We start from the raw sequence: 13,599 nt of genomic DNA, 5'->3' as shown, positions 1-13,599 counted from the left end.
TTATTGTAAAAAATTATATTGTACTTTCAAAGGCAAGCTCAGAATCTAAAACTAATTGCTCTATACAGCAAATTTCTACATAGTAGAGGGGAAAAATCATGCTTTATGGTTAAGGAATTAGAAGAAAATGTATCTACTGCTAAAAATTAGGTTATATCATTATGATATACTTTAAAGTACAGAGTTGAATTCCCTCTACTCAAGTAATCAAAAAAAGTAATAAGACTTTACTAGCAGCAGTAACAACACAAAAAAAGATTAAAATAGACTCAATCTATTGAGAAAGGAAGTAGGGGGAAGAGAGGGACTAGGGGGAAGAGAGGGAGGAAGAGAAGGGGCGGGGAGGGAGGGAGAGAGAGAGAGACAGACAGACAGACAGGCACACTAACTTTGAGAGAGAGAGAGCACTTAATTTACAAAATAGCTGACAGAACCAGATTCCCCAATCTGCGGTCCAAAAATATAATGGTTAATTTAATTGAAACACCCAAAAACCATCTAAAAGTGATTTCTATGGGCAAGGGATCTTTATTAATTAAAAGAGAATATAAAACATAAATGAAATGTACAGCAAACCAGAATTATAATTTGAGAGAGAAGTACTGGCTATACTACATATTACTCTCTAGCCACACTTCAAAAAGTTCCCTGTAACAACTCTTCTGTACAGAAAACTTCCACAGACTCCAAGACATACTAGTTTCACATTAAGAAAAGTTAAATGTAAAGTGGAAGACAGAAAAGAAAAATTTTTTGATTACTTACTCAAGTTGGTCATAATTAACACACATCAGTGGAACCTCTGTACTACAACGCTGGTGAAATTTATAACCACATGTTTGACAGCGGAACCCCTGGAAAAGCAGCTTTCGACAGAAGTCACAAAATGCTAAGGTGAAAAAAGTTTTCCGTACCTGCAAAGTAAAACATCGTAGAGGATTTCAAAAACTAGTAAGAATCTTTTTAGAAATCAACTTATTTACTCTTGATTAATATGCTTACATCATGAGAACTGACTTAAACACTAAGATACTAAAATGAAAACCAGTGGATTCAAGATAACAGATGGACTACATGTATTTATCTCCCACCCACTAACCAATTAAACTCAGAAGTCAAGAAGATGGGAAATAAATAAAAGACTAACTAATATCAAGCTTTACTACATAAAAGTAAAAGCAGAGATGACAGGAGAAGGAAGAAACAGAGGTGAAAGACAGAATAAGGGTACACTTCAATAACTCTACAAAGAAAGGAGTTAACAGATGCTTATTGGTGTTGACAGAACAAGAAACAATGGCATACTTAAAGTTACAAAGGTATGCAATGGAGGAACCAAAAAACCCGCAAAAAACAAAAATGCTTCAGAGGAAGAGAGAAAAGAGGAGGAAGGTTGTAATGTTACAAATGATCTAATTCCCTATGGAACTGGTCATAAGTAAATGTCTAAAACTGATAAAGAAAGAAACTGTGGCTTAAAGTTATTATTTAGTAATATGAAAATAATCACGAGGTTGAAACAGAAACCATTGAAAGTTAAGAATGATTTCCTCTCAGATAGCCTCATCCACCAGAGGGAAGACAGCAGAAGCAAGAAGAACTACAATCCTGCAGCCTGTGGAACAAAAACCGTATTCACAGAAAGACAGACAAGATGAAAAGGCAGAGGGCTATGCACCAGATGAAGGAACAAGACAAAACCCCAGAAAAACAACTAAATGAAGTGGAGATAGGCAACCTTCCAGAAAAAGAATTCAGAATAATGATAGTGAAGATGATCCAGGACCTCAGAAATAATGATAGTGAAGATGATCTAGGACCTCAGAAAAAGATGATCCAGGACCTCAGAAATGATAGTGAAGATGATCCAGGACCTCAGACCAGGATCAAAAAGATGATCCAGGACCTCAACCTTCCAGAAAAAGAATTCAGAATACTGAGAGTGAAGATGATCCAGGACCTCAGAAAAAGAATGGAGGCAAAGACTGAGAAGATGTAAGAAATGTTTAACAAAGACCTAGAAGAATTAAAGAACAAACAAACAGAGATGAACAATACAATAACTGAAATGAAAACTACACTAGAAGGAATCAATAGCAGAATAACTGAGGCAGAAGAACAGATAAGTGACCTGGAAGACAGAATGCTGGAATTCACTGCTGCAGAACAGAATAAAGAAAAAAGCATGAAAAGAAATGAAGACAGCCTAAGAGACCTCTGGGACAACATTAAATGCAACAACATTCGCATCATAGGGGTCCCAGAAGGAGAAGAGAGAGAGAAAGGACCCGAGAAAATATCTGAAGAGATTACAGCTGAAAACTTCCCTACCATGGGAAAGGAAATAGCCACCCAAGTCCAGGAAGCTCAGAGAGTCCCATACAGGATAAACCCAAGGAGAAACACACCAAGACACATAGTAATCAAATTGGCAAAAATTAAAGACAAAAAAAATTTATTAAAAGCAGCAAGGGAAAAACGACAAATAACATACAAGGGAACTCCCACAAGGTTAACAGCTGATTTCTCAGCAGAAACTCTACAAGTCAGAAGGGAGTGGCATGATATACTTAAAATGATGAAAGGGAAGAACCTACAACCAAGATTACTGTACCTGGCAAGGATCTCATTCAGATTCGATGGAGAAATCAAAAGCTTTACAGACAAGCGAAAGCTAAGAGAATTCAGCACCACCAAACCAGCTCTACGACAAATGCTAAAGGAACTTCCCTAAGTGGGAAACACAAGAGAAGAAAAGGACCTACAAAAACAAACCCAAAGCAATTAAGAAAATGGTAATAGGAACATACATATCGATAATCACCTGAAACGTGAATGGATTAAATGCTCCAACCAAAAGACACAGGCTCGCTGAATGGATACAAAAACAAGACCCATATATATGCTGTCTACAAGAGACCCACTTCAGAACTAGGAACACATTCAGACTCAAAGTGAGGGGATGGAAAAATATATTCCATGCAAATGGAAATCAAAAGAAAGCTGGAGTAGCAATACTCATATCAGATAAAATAGACTTTAAAATAAAGAATGTTACAATAGACAAGGAAGGACACTACGTAATGATCAAGGGATCAATCCAAGAAGAAGATATAACAATTATAAATATATATGCACCCAACATAGGAGCACCTCAATACACAAGGCAACTGCTAACAGCTATAAAAGAGGAAATTGACAGTAACACAATAATAGTGGGGGACTTTAACACCTCACTTACACCAATGGACAGATCATCCAAAATGAAAATAAATAAGGAAACAGAAGCTTTAAATGACACAATAGACCAGATAGATTTAATTGATATTTATAGGACATTCCATCCAAAAACAGCAGATTACACGTTCTTCTCAAGTGTGCACAGAACATTCTCCAGGAAAGATCACATCCTGGGTCACAAATCAAGCCTCAGTAAATTTAAGAAAATTGAAATCATATCAAGCATCTTTTCTGACCATAATGCTATGAGATTAGAAATCAATTACAGGGAAAAAAACATAAAAAACACAAACACATGGAGGCTAAACAATACGTTACTAAATAACCAAGAGATCACTGAAGAAATCACAGAGGAAATCAAAAAATACCTAGAGACAAATGACAATGAAAACACGACGATCCAAAACCTATGGGATGCAGCAAAAGCAGTTCTAAGAGGGAAGTTTATAGCTATACAAGTCTACCTCAAGAAACAAGAAAAGGGCTTCCCTGGTGGCGCAGTGGTTGAGAGTCTGCCTGCCAATGCAGGGGACACGGGTTCGAGCCCTGGTCTGGGAGGATCCCACATGCCGCGGAGCAACTAGGCCCGTGAGCCACAATTACTGAGCCTGCGCGTCTGGAGCCTATGCTCTGCAACAAGAGAGGCCGCGATAATGAGGCCCGCGCTTGCCGCAACTAGAGAAAGCCCTCGCACAGAAACAAAGACCCAACACAGCCACAAATAAATATATTAAAAAAAAAAAAAAAAAGAAACAAGAAAAATCTCAAATAAACAATCTAACCTTACACCTGAAGGAACTAGAGAAAGAAGAACAAACAAAACCCAAAGTTAGCAGAAGGAAAGAAATCATAAAGATCAGAGCAGAAATAAATGAAATAGAAACAAAGAAAACAATAGCAAAGATCAATAAAACTAAAAGCTGGTTCTTTGAGAAGATAAACAAAAGTGATAAACCATTAGCCAGACTCATCAAGAAAAAGAGGGAGAGGACTCAAATCAATAATATTAGAAATGAAAAAGAAGTTACAACAGACACCACAGAAATACCAAGCATCCTAAGAGACTACTACAAGCAACTCTATGCCAATAAAATGGACAACCTGGAAGAAATGGACAAATTCTTAGAAAGGTATAACCTTCCAAGACTGAAGCAGGAAGAAACACAAAATATGAACAGACCAATCACAAGCACTGAAATTGAAACTGTGATTAAAAATCTTCCAACAAACAGAAGCCCAGGACCAGATGGCTTCAAAGGTGAATTCTATCAAACATTTAGAGAAGAGCTAACACCCATCCTTCTCAAACTCTTCCAAAAAATAGCAGAGGAAGGAACACTCCCAAACTCATTCTATTAGGCCACCATCACCCTGATACCAAAACCAGACAAAGATACTCCAAAAAAAGAAAATTACAGACCAATATCACTGATGAATATAGATGCAAAATTCCTCAACAAAATACTAGCAAACAGAACCCAACAACACATTAAAAGGATCATACACCACGATCAAGTGGGATTTATCCCAGGGATGCAAGGATTCTTCAATATACACAAATCAATAAATGTGATACACCATATTAACAAATTGAAGAATAAAAACCATATGATCATCTCAATAGATGCAGAAAAAGCTTCTGACAAAATTCAACACCCATTTATGATAAAAACTCTCCAGAAAGTGGGCATAGAGGGAACCTACCTCAACATAATAAAGGCCATATACAACAAACCCACAGCAAACATCATTCTCAACGGTGAAAAACTGAAAGCATTTCCTCTAAGATCAGGCACAAGACAAGGATGTCCACTCTCACCACTATTATTCAACATAGTTTTGGAAGTCCTAGCCACGGCCATCAGAGAAGAAAAAGAAATAAAAGGAATACAAATTGGAAAAGAAGAAGTAAAACTGTCACTGTTTGCAGATGACATGATACTATACATAGAGAAGCCTAAAACTGCCACCAGAAAACTACTAGAGCTAATTAATGAATTTGGTAAAGTTGCAGGATACAAAATTAATGCACAGAAATCTCTTGCATTCCTATACACTAATGATAACAAATATGAAAGAGAAATTAAGGAAACTCTCCCATTTACCACTGCAACAAAAAGAATAAAATACCTAGGAATAAACCTACCTAGGGAGACAAAAGACCTGTATGCAGAAAACTATAAGATACTGATGAAAGAAATTAAAGATGATACCAACAGATGGAGAGATATACCATGTTCTTGGACTGGAAGAATCAATATTGTGAAAATGACTATACTACCCTAAGCAATCTACAGATTCAATGCAATCCCTATCAAATTACCAATGGCATTTTTTACAGAACTAGAACAAAAAATCTTAAAATTTGTATGGAGACACAAAAGACCCTGAATAGCCAAAGCAGTTTTGAGGGAAAAAAACGGAGCTGGAGGAATCAGACTCCCTGACTTCAGACTATACTACAAAGCTACAGTAATCAAGACAACATGGTACTGGCACAAAAACAGAAATATAGATCAGTGGAACAGGATAGAAAGCCCAGAGATAAATCCACACACCTATGGTCAACTAATCTATGACAAAGGAGGCAAGGATATACAATGGAGAAAAGACAGTCTCTTCAGTAAGTGGTGCTGGGAAAACTGGACGGCTACATGTAAAAGAATGAAATCAGAACACTCCCTAACACCATACACAAAAATAAACTCAAAATGGATTAGAGACCTAAATGTAAGAACGGACACTATAAAACTCTTAGAGGAAAACATAGGAAGAACACCCTTTGACATAAATCACAGCAAGGTCTTTTTTGATCCACCTCCTAGAGTAATGGAAATAAAAACAAAAATAAACAAATGGGACCTAATAAACAAAAAAAAAAAAAAAAAGAAAAAAAACAAGAATGATTTCCTCTGGAGAGTGGCATTAGAGGCTAACAAGGGATAGGGCAACAGATGATTTTTTTTTTGTAAACCCCTCTGCACTATCTTAAAAACTATGTACATTTGATTAAAATGTAATATACTTTGATTAAAATGTAAAAAGGAATTTATAATAGAAAAAAACTAGTTTATAATTATATGAAAATCAGATCAACCCTACCTAAACTTGCTAACTTAGGACAAGGGACAGGAAAATCACCTAAAAGAAGGTAAGAACTACTTTTAACAAATTATCAGTTTGTTAGAGGATTAGAACACCTAAATGTATCTGTGAACATTCCTCTATGTGAAACTTAAAAGGCAACATGTAAGAACTCCATGTCAGAAGCCAAACATGGGTCACATAAACAGAACTGTGCCAGGGAAGCTCTATCTTGATAACGAACAAAACCAGAAATTGTTTTAAACTGTTTGGTTTGTATATATAAGAAGCAGAAAACACAAAAAGGATAAACAAATAACAAAATGTTAACAATGGCTATTTGAGAGTGATGAGAACATGGGTGACTCTATTTTGTCCTTTGTTCTTTGCTGTATATTCTCAATTCATCTCAGTTTTTCAGACAGCGTGACTCACACACAATAGTAAGAAAAATACATCATGATCCAGGACACACCTGTATTCATATAATAATATTACCCTACCTATACATAATGCATATCAGAATTTTCTAATCCATTCTACTGCATGTAAATGCTTTTCACGATCCACTAAATTGATTTCAACACCCACTTTATCAAACTCTTTTCAATAAACACATATTTAACAGGATAAAATGTTATTAAAAATAATGCTTCATCAAGAAAATGATATCTTGGCACATCATCCATTCTGGCTTTTTGAGAACATTTAGATAGTTTTAAGAGTAGCTCTTGTTTTCTTCACCTTTTTGTCTATGTATCACTTTCTAGGGGATATAAGAAAACAACTGACTGTTTTTAGCTTTGTTCCTTTTCCATTTGTCTCTGGATTTAAAAGCAATTAGAAAATCTTCTTTAATATTTATGTGGCTACTATTTACTAAAGCAAGCATCTTTTTATATTGCTAGCATAATCTCTGGAAATTATAGAGCACAGAAAAATACAAAACGTATTCACAGGAATCAGCATTTTATAGTCACTTTATCCTTTTTGCTAACTGCTCATACTCTCAATCGCCTAATAACCTGCGGACTTTCATGAAGCCCTAATTTCTCTTGCTTCTTTACTCTACTCAGTTGCAGTCTTTCTTCCTGTCACTGACTTATATGTGAAAACTATGTGTAACTGGTTGTTTCTGTATGTAAAGGAAGGGGGAAAAAAAGAGAGAGAAGGAAGGAGGGCAGGAGGGAGGAAAGCAGAAAGGAGAGAAAAACACCTGAGCAGGAGAAAATGTGGGTATGCATTTGAGCATAAATTGAGTAAGTGACATATACCTCTATCTGTGAATATACCTTTGTCAATAAAGGTGGGCACAGGAAGGTATATCTTTTCTTTTGGGCCACAACTTATGCTTATTTTGGAATTCAAGACATGGATGGTAAACTCGTGGGGGCCATAGAACAGGCAATTTGCATTCATTAATTTGTAAGGTGTGGGGCTGTCTGAGGGAAGACATTAACTTTAGTGCCTATAGAAAATGGGAAGGTCTGGACACATGGCATCAGTTTTTAATCTTGGTTCTCTACCTTCCCTGCCCCCTGCCAGTTCCCAAGGATTCCTGGGATGCAGGCATATACTGAAGGAATCGCTTTTATAACAGACTATGAAACCAGGAGGCATAAGCAGCCTTCCTGCAGTAGTCAACAAAAGCCAGCCCAGAGAAGCAGGGAGAGGATTTCTTTCCCTTTCTAAGCAGAACACAGGCTTACTCTTGCCTATGACACTAAGAGCAATCACTCCAAAACACAAATCTAATCACACTGCTCCCCTGCCTATTATAATCATTAAATTTCCAATGATTTTAGGGAAAAGTCTTAAATCTTTAACATAGCTTACAAGGACTCTCACGAACTTACTCCACCCATATACACGCTACACTCTAATAGCCGCCTCTCCAACTTTGTATCATCCATTCTGAACTTCTTTCAAAACTGAAAAGGTAACATGCTTTCTTGCTGTTCCCTCTGTCTAGAGTACTCTTTTTTTAAAATATTTATTTATTTATTTATGGCTGTTTTGGGTCTTTGTTGCTGCACGTGGGCTTTCTCTAGTGGTGGCAAGCGGGGGCTACTCTTCGTTGCAGTGCGTGGGCTTCTCTTGCTGCAGAGCACGGGCTCAAGAGCGCAAGCTCAGTAGTTGCGGTGCACGGGCTTAGCTGCTCCGCAGCATGCGGGATCTTCCTGGACCAGGGCTCAAACCCGTGTCCCCTGTATTGGCAGGCGGATTCTTAACCACTGCGCCACCAGGGAAGTCCCTGTCTACAGTACTCTTCCCTTCACCCTTCATCTGCTCTTCCCTCATCCATCAGGCCTTAGCTTTCATATTTCTTCCTTTGGGAAAACTTCCTGACTCCTCAAAGGCCAGGTTAGGAATCTACTCTGTGTATCTATAGCACTTTAAACATACACGGTAATTAAGAGTGCTTATGAAAACTTTTAATTAAATCATCTGTCTCTCTACTCTAAGGCAGGGATACTGTTTTCTTATTAATTGTTATATCCCCAGATGAGACAAAATATTGGCAAATGAAAAGATCTCAACAAATATTAACTGGCAGCTCTCCAATTATGTTGTGAAGATTTCCATACTCTGCAACTAACATGCAGTTTGCTTTCATTACCCTCTTGTGGCAAGGACCTTCCTGAGGCACTGCTTAAGGTTAGTAACTTAGATCTTCTTTTACCTCCTCATATCCAATTTCTAATTAAGAAGAATAAGAAAAAGAGTACTTTTTTTTTAATTCCTAAAAACTTAAATAAAAAATCTTAAGATTTATCCTCTCAAAATTCTACAGGTTTTTTTTTTCACACACACACACACACACACACACACACACACACTGTATTTTATTTTTACAAGAGATAAATAGACTGACACCAAGCATTGTACATGGATGACCACAACAAAAGCAACAATGATTGCAATTACCAAACATGAAACACACTCATACTATGTCATAATATTGACATTCAGTCCAGTAATCCTCTACTGTAACAGCTCCTTTAATTCTACAGGTTTAAAAAAAAAGTCGATAGTACTGAACTTCTTATATCATCATTACAAAACTATCTGCTACACAGTAAATCTGATTGGCATCAGGTGTATCTTACACTCGTCCAAAAGATACCTTATCTATTGAAGCACAAACCTGATCTCATTATTCACCTCTAATGGAGCCTCCAAAACACTAACACCCCCCAGGAAATCAAAAGAGCCCAGCTGTACTAATCAACAAGGCACAAGGGAAAACACTTGATGCCAAAAGGGTAGCAAAAACTATCCATCTAGAAAAGTAAACTGTGGTCCAAATTCCATATATAGAAAAGTAAGAAGTGCATTCCTGCCTTACAGATCACCCTAATCTTGGCTCCTGCCTACTCTTTTAGAGGACAGGTTCTCAAGCTCTGGAACTGTACCCTCTACCTTATCTCTGAGGTAGAGAGGTTCCACTGTTCCAGGCCTCATGCTGGTGACACTTAGCTTAGGCTAGGTTCTGGCAAATGCAAAAACCAGATAAAGGGAGAAGTACTGAAGGAGAGCTTTAACATCTATCTTTCTTCAGTCCTCAAGGAGAGCTATTCCACTTCCATTAGTCTATCTTTCAGAAACATTTACACAAGTGTGTCAAGATGTATGCAGGAAGAGTCTATTTACCATGTATATAACAGATTTCTTAAAAACTTATATGTCTATTAAGAGAGATGGTTAAATATACCGAATTTATATTCTTATGGACTATTATGCAATCATTATAAAGCTAGGTGTACTGACATGGAAGGATGCCCATGATGCTTTGTTTAACTTAAAAAAAAAAAAAATGAAGACTATCATACAAAACATGATTCCATTTTTTAGTTTTAAAAAAAGGAAAAAATGGAAAATAATGAAGGAAAGGGAAGGGAGAAAAAAAAGAAAGGAGAAAACTTTGGGTTCACAGACACATGTTTTATATACAGAAAGACTTTGGAAGACTACACAATAATCAATTAACAACTGTTTACCTCTGATAGGGTACTTTCACGTTTTTACTTGATATACTTTTGTACCACTCAAATTTTGAAGAATTTTCTTTCAATAATGAGTATCTATTACTTTTTTTTTTTTAATTTTTTTTTAATTGAAATATAGTTGATTTACAATGTTGTGTTAGTTTCAGGTGTACAACAAAGTGAGTCAATTATATACATACATACATGTTATTACTTTTTTAAATTAAAAATAAAGTGTAATGATTAAAACAAAACTCTTTAAATATGTGTTGTTTTTTTTAAATAACAGAACTGATTTTCAACTTAGGTAAAATATCAATGCCAAAATTATTCATCCATACTTCATATTCTCTATAAAAATTCATTCACAAGAACTTGAAGATTTCTGACATTAAAAAAAATATAAAGGTACATACAAAGTTGTGTGTTGTAAGTGGAACATTCTCCAACACTTCTACATGCAATTCCTCTCCAGTAAGCCAGGAAATATCAGTGTCCCAGCCAATTGGTTTCTTCTCTCTGAAAAGTGTAGACACAGCCTTTCTTGGTTATCATACCTAAAGATCTTCATAAACCTCATGCTGAAGATATGAAAATTGGTTATTGAGGGGCTAGTAATGGTGAGGGAGTTTTGGCTCCCTGGTCTTCCATCGTTAGAAATTTAAATGGCAATAAATTAATTTTTAAGTTTACCCCAAATAAATGTATCACTCTTGGACAAACAGCAGGGTAAAGAGATGTACTCTTTTCTTCAAGTCAGCTCCAGAAAAGACCTACAACAGCAGAAAATGGATTGTTCCTGGGGTCCAAAAAAAAAAAAAAAAAAAACACAGGTACGGATTTACCTATCCATTCAAAGAAAAAGAGTACTCAAGGGACAATATGCCCCAAAAAGGAGACTTTTTTTTTGTTTTAAAAAAACGGGACTCAAAATTGGGGTTGGGAGATTCATGGCACAATTTTAGATGCTTTCTGAAAAATAGTTCAATATAAAATGTTAATTTTGGTAAGTCTTTTGTGAAACTATGAGTTTATATTAAAAATAAAGGAGTGGAAAAGAGTCCATTATTCAAATAAGACACATAAAAAATAGTTCAAAAATTTTAAGAATCTCAAACCCTAAACAAAGTCATTTGATCAGAGTAACAAACACTATCGTCACAAGAAATTATCTAATGTTAACTCCTCAAAGGGCCTACAAGATTTCTTTAGGCTAATTAACTTAGTATTAATATTTTTTTCCTGAAGTTGATTTTCAATACCCTAGGTTTGGGTAAAGATCTTACAGAAAACTCCAAAATTTCATGTCTGAGGTTTTTTTCTTCCTTTTTTAAACAAAGTTTCACATCACATACAAACCATACCCATCCTGAATTCTGTAAACAGCACAGCACTCTGGGATTAGACCTCTCATCATCAGTGCTTTCTTCAGGCTGTCCCGGACTGTAACTCCACACCTTGCAGGTACCTATGGTATCATAAACATATGCTATGAGGTAAAGGAAATAAATTATATATTTTTTACATCATTGAAAAAAACCAATAATTTACCTTTATAATACCTTTAAAATGTCATATGGATTACTCTGTCAGAAAATCATTTCACTAACTTAATATTAATGGGAAATTATGACTCAAGTATCTATTATTACCAACTTAAATCAAAGCAAAATTTATTTTTCGTTTTTTATTAAAATTACAAAATATCTTAAACATATAAAAGAACAGAAAATACTACAGATCCCTACGTGCTCACCGCTGAGAAATAATAGATGTCAACATTTAAAGCAAAATCAATTTTGATCCAACATTGTTCAAAGCTGAAAACTCTAATCCTTCAATCATAATGATGTTCCCTAAGAGATGTCTTACTGATCCTAAACATAGCAGAAGAAAATACTTGTCTTAATGTGTATAGCTGATATTTGCTGTTTAGTTGTTTAGCACTTTTATTTCCTCTGGCAACCCACCCTTCCCTAAAAACCACATGGTTCTGGAGAGGCCATCAATCACAAGGGTCACTACTTTTCTGGCTACACATGATATAGGCTGGCTAATCAGTTTCCCATATTCCTAATCCAGGGCTAGATATATGACCCAAACAGTACCAGAGTTCTTTCCTTAACTGATAGATGGACACTGGGTGAGAGAAGTTTCTGTTTCTACTGTAGTTAAAGTGTTCCAAGAGGATAGAAATCTGGAGTCCCTAATGGCCATCTTCCCTAGTACACTGAGAAAACCTGGCTACAGAATGAAGCTAACCTAAGGAGAAGTAGAGATGACATTAGGAGCAGGGAGAAAAGAGGCACTGAAAATAGAGATAAGAATCTTTCTGTATATTTGAAGTTATCTCTATCCTGGCTTTTTCTGCCAGTGACCCATCTCCCCAGATATTAATCCAAATAATTTAAAACTGAAAAAGGACTGACAAACACAGTGTAGACTAAAGTGAAGCAACGGGAGTTCAGGTTGGTCAGTCTTTATGGGGGGAGGGGAGTGCAGACAGAGCAAATGTTAGTTAATAACAAAATTAAAGGTTTCATTCTTTTAAATCACTAAAGTACTTAGCAAACCAAAAGTTTCCAAAGAAATTGGGAAACTTATGCTAGAAGGGGGGAAAATGGAGTGAAAATGAATATAAGACAGCTGAATCTAAACAGTATATTGAAGGGGAACAATCCAGAAAGCCAAATTAGGACCTAAGATTAGAAAACACAGGAGGCAGATTTTAGCTCAATATAACCGTTAAAACTATCCAGCAAGGGAAAAGTTTACCATGAGGGAGTAGGTTCATCATTGGAAATATTCAAGAGACTGGATTGGTACAGTTGATCCTCTTTATTCATAGACTCTGCATTTGCAAATTTGTCTGTTTGCTAAAATTTATTTGTAACCCCAAAATCAATACTTGCAGTGCTTTTGCAGACATGCGCAGAGGACTGAAAAATTTGAGTTGCTCAAGGCATACTTTCCCAGCTGAGGTTAATCAAGGTGACACTGCCTTCTTCTTCTAGCTCTCATACTGTAGACAAGTGCCAGGTGACTTTTAAGCTAATGGACCCCAGTCGGCTGTGAAGAAATAAACAATCTAGGGGCCAATATAAAGAAGCCATCTTTGGCTCATTTATAACAGTAATCCTGCATTTCTCCTAGGAGCAATGGTTCAGTATTCACTAATTCAGTGTTTGCAGGGAATGTATAGAACATAACTACTGCAAATCGTGAGAACTGGCCATACCTTCCAGAAATAATGAACAGAAGGGAAAGCTTACTTTTTCCCTCTGCA

General features: G+C 36.2%; 1 protein-coding gene across 8 annotated transcripts in view; it reads right to left on the bottom strand.

Annotated features, from left to right (window-relative positions):
• BRAF (B-Raf proto-oncogene, serine/threonine kinase) overlaps nt 1–13,599 on the bottom strand; it is a 162,139-nt gene that overhangs the window by 61,187 nt on the left and 87,353 nt on the right. For all 8 annotated transcript variants that reach the window (XM_036863233.1, XM_036863232.1, XM_036863235.1 and 5 more), the window contains exons 4-6: nt 11,678–11,781; nt 10,730–10,832; nt 766–914 (exon numbers count right to left, since the gene is read on the bottom strand). In XM_036863233.1, the coding sequence (XP_036719128.1) occupies nt 766–914; nt 10,730–10,832; nt 11,678–11,781 (356 nt within the window). The remainder of the gene's footprint in view (nt 1–765; nt 915–10,729; nt 10,833–11,677; nt 11,782–13,599) is intronic.

The sequence above is a fragment of the Balaenoptera musculus genome, chromosome 9 (genome assembly GCF_009873245.2).
Source record: "Balaenoptera musculus isolate JJ_BM4_2016_0621 chromosome 9, mBalMus1.pri.v3, whole genome shotgun sequence".
Taxonomy (NCBI): domain Eukaryota; kingdom Metazoa; phylum Chordata; class Mammalia; order Artiodactyla; family Balaenopteridae; genus Balaenoptera; species Balaenoptera musculus.
This window is presented reverse-complemented; position numbering and strand designations above follow the sequence as displayed.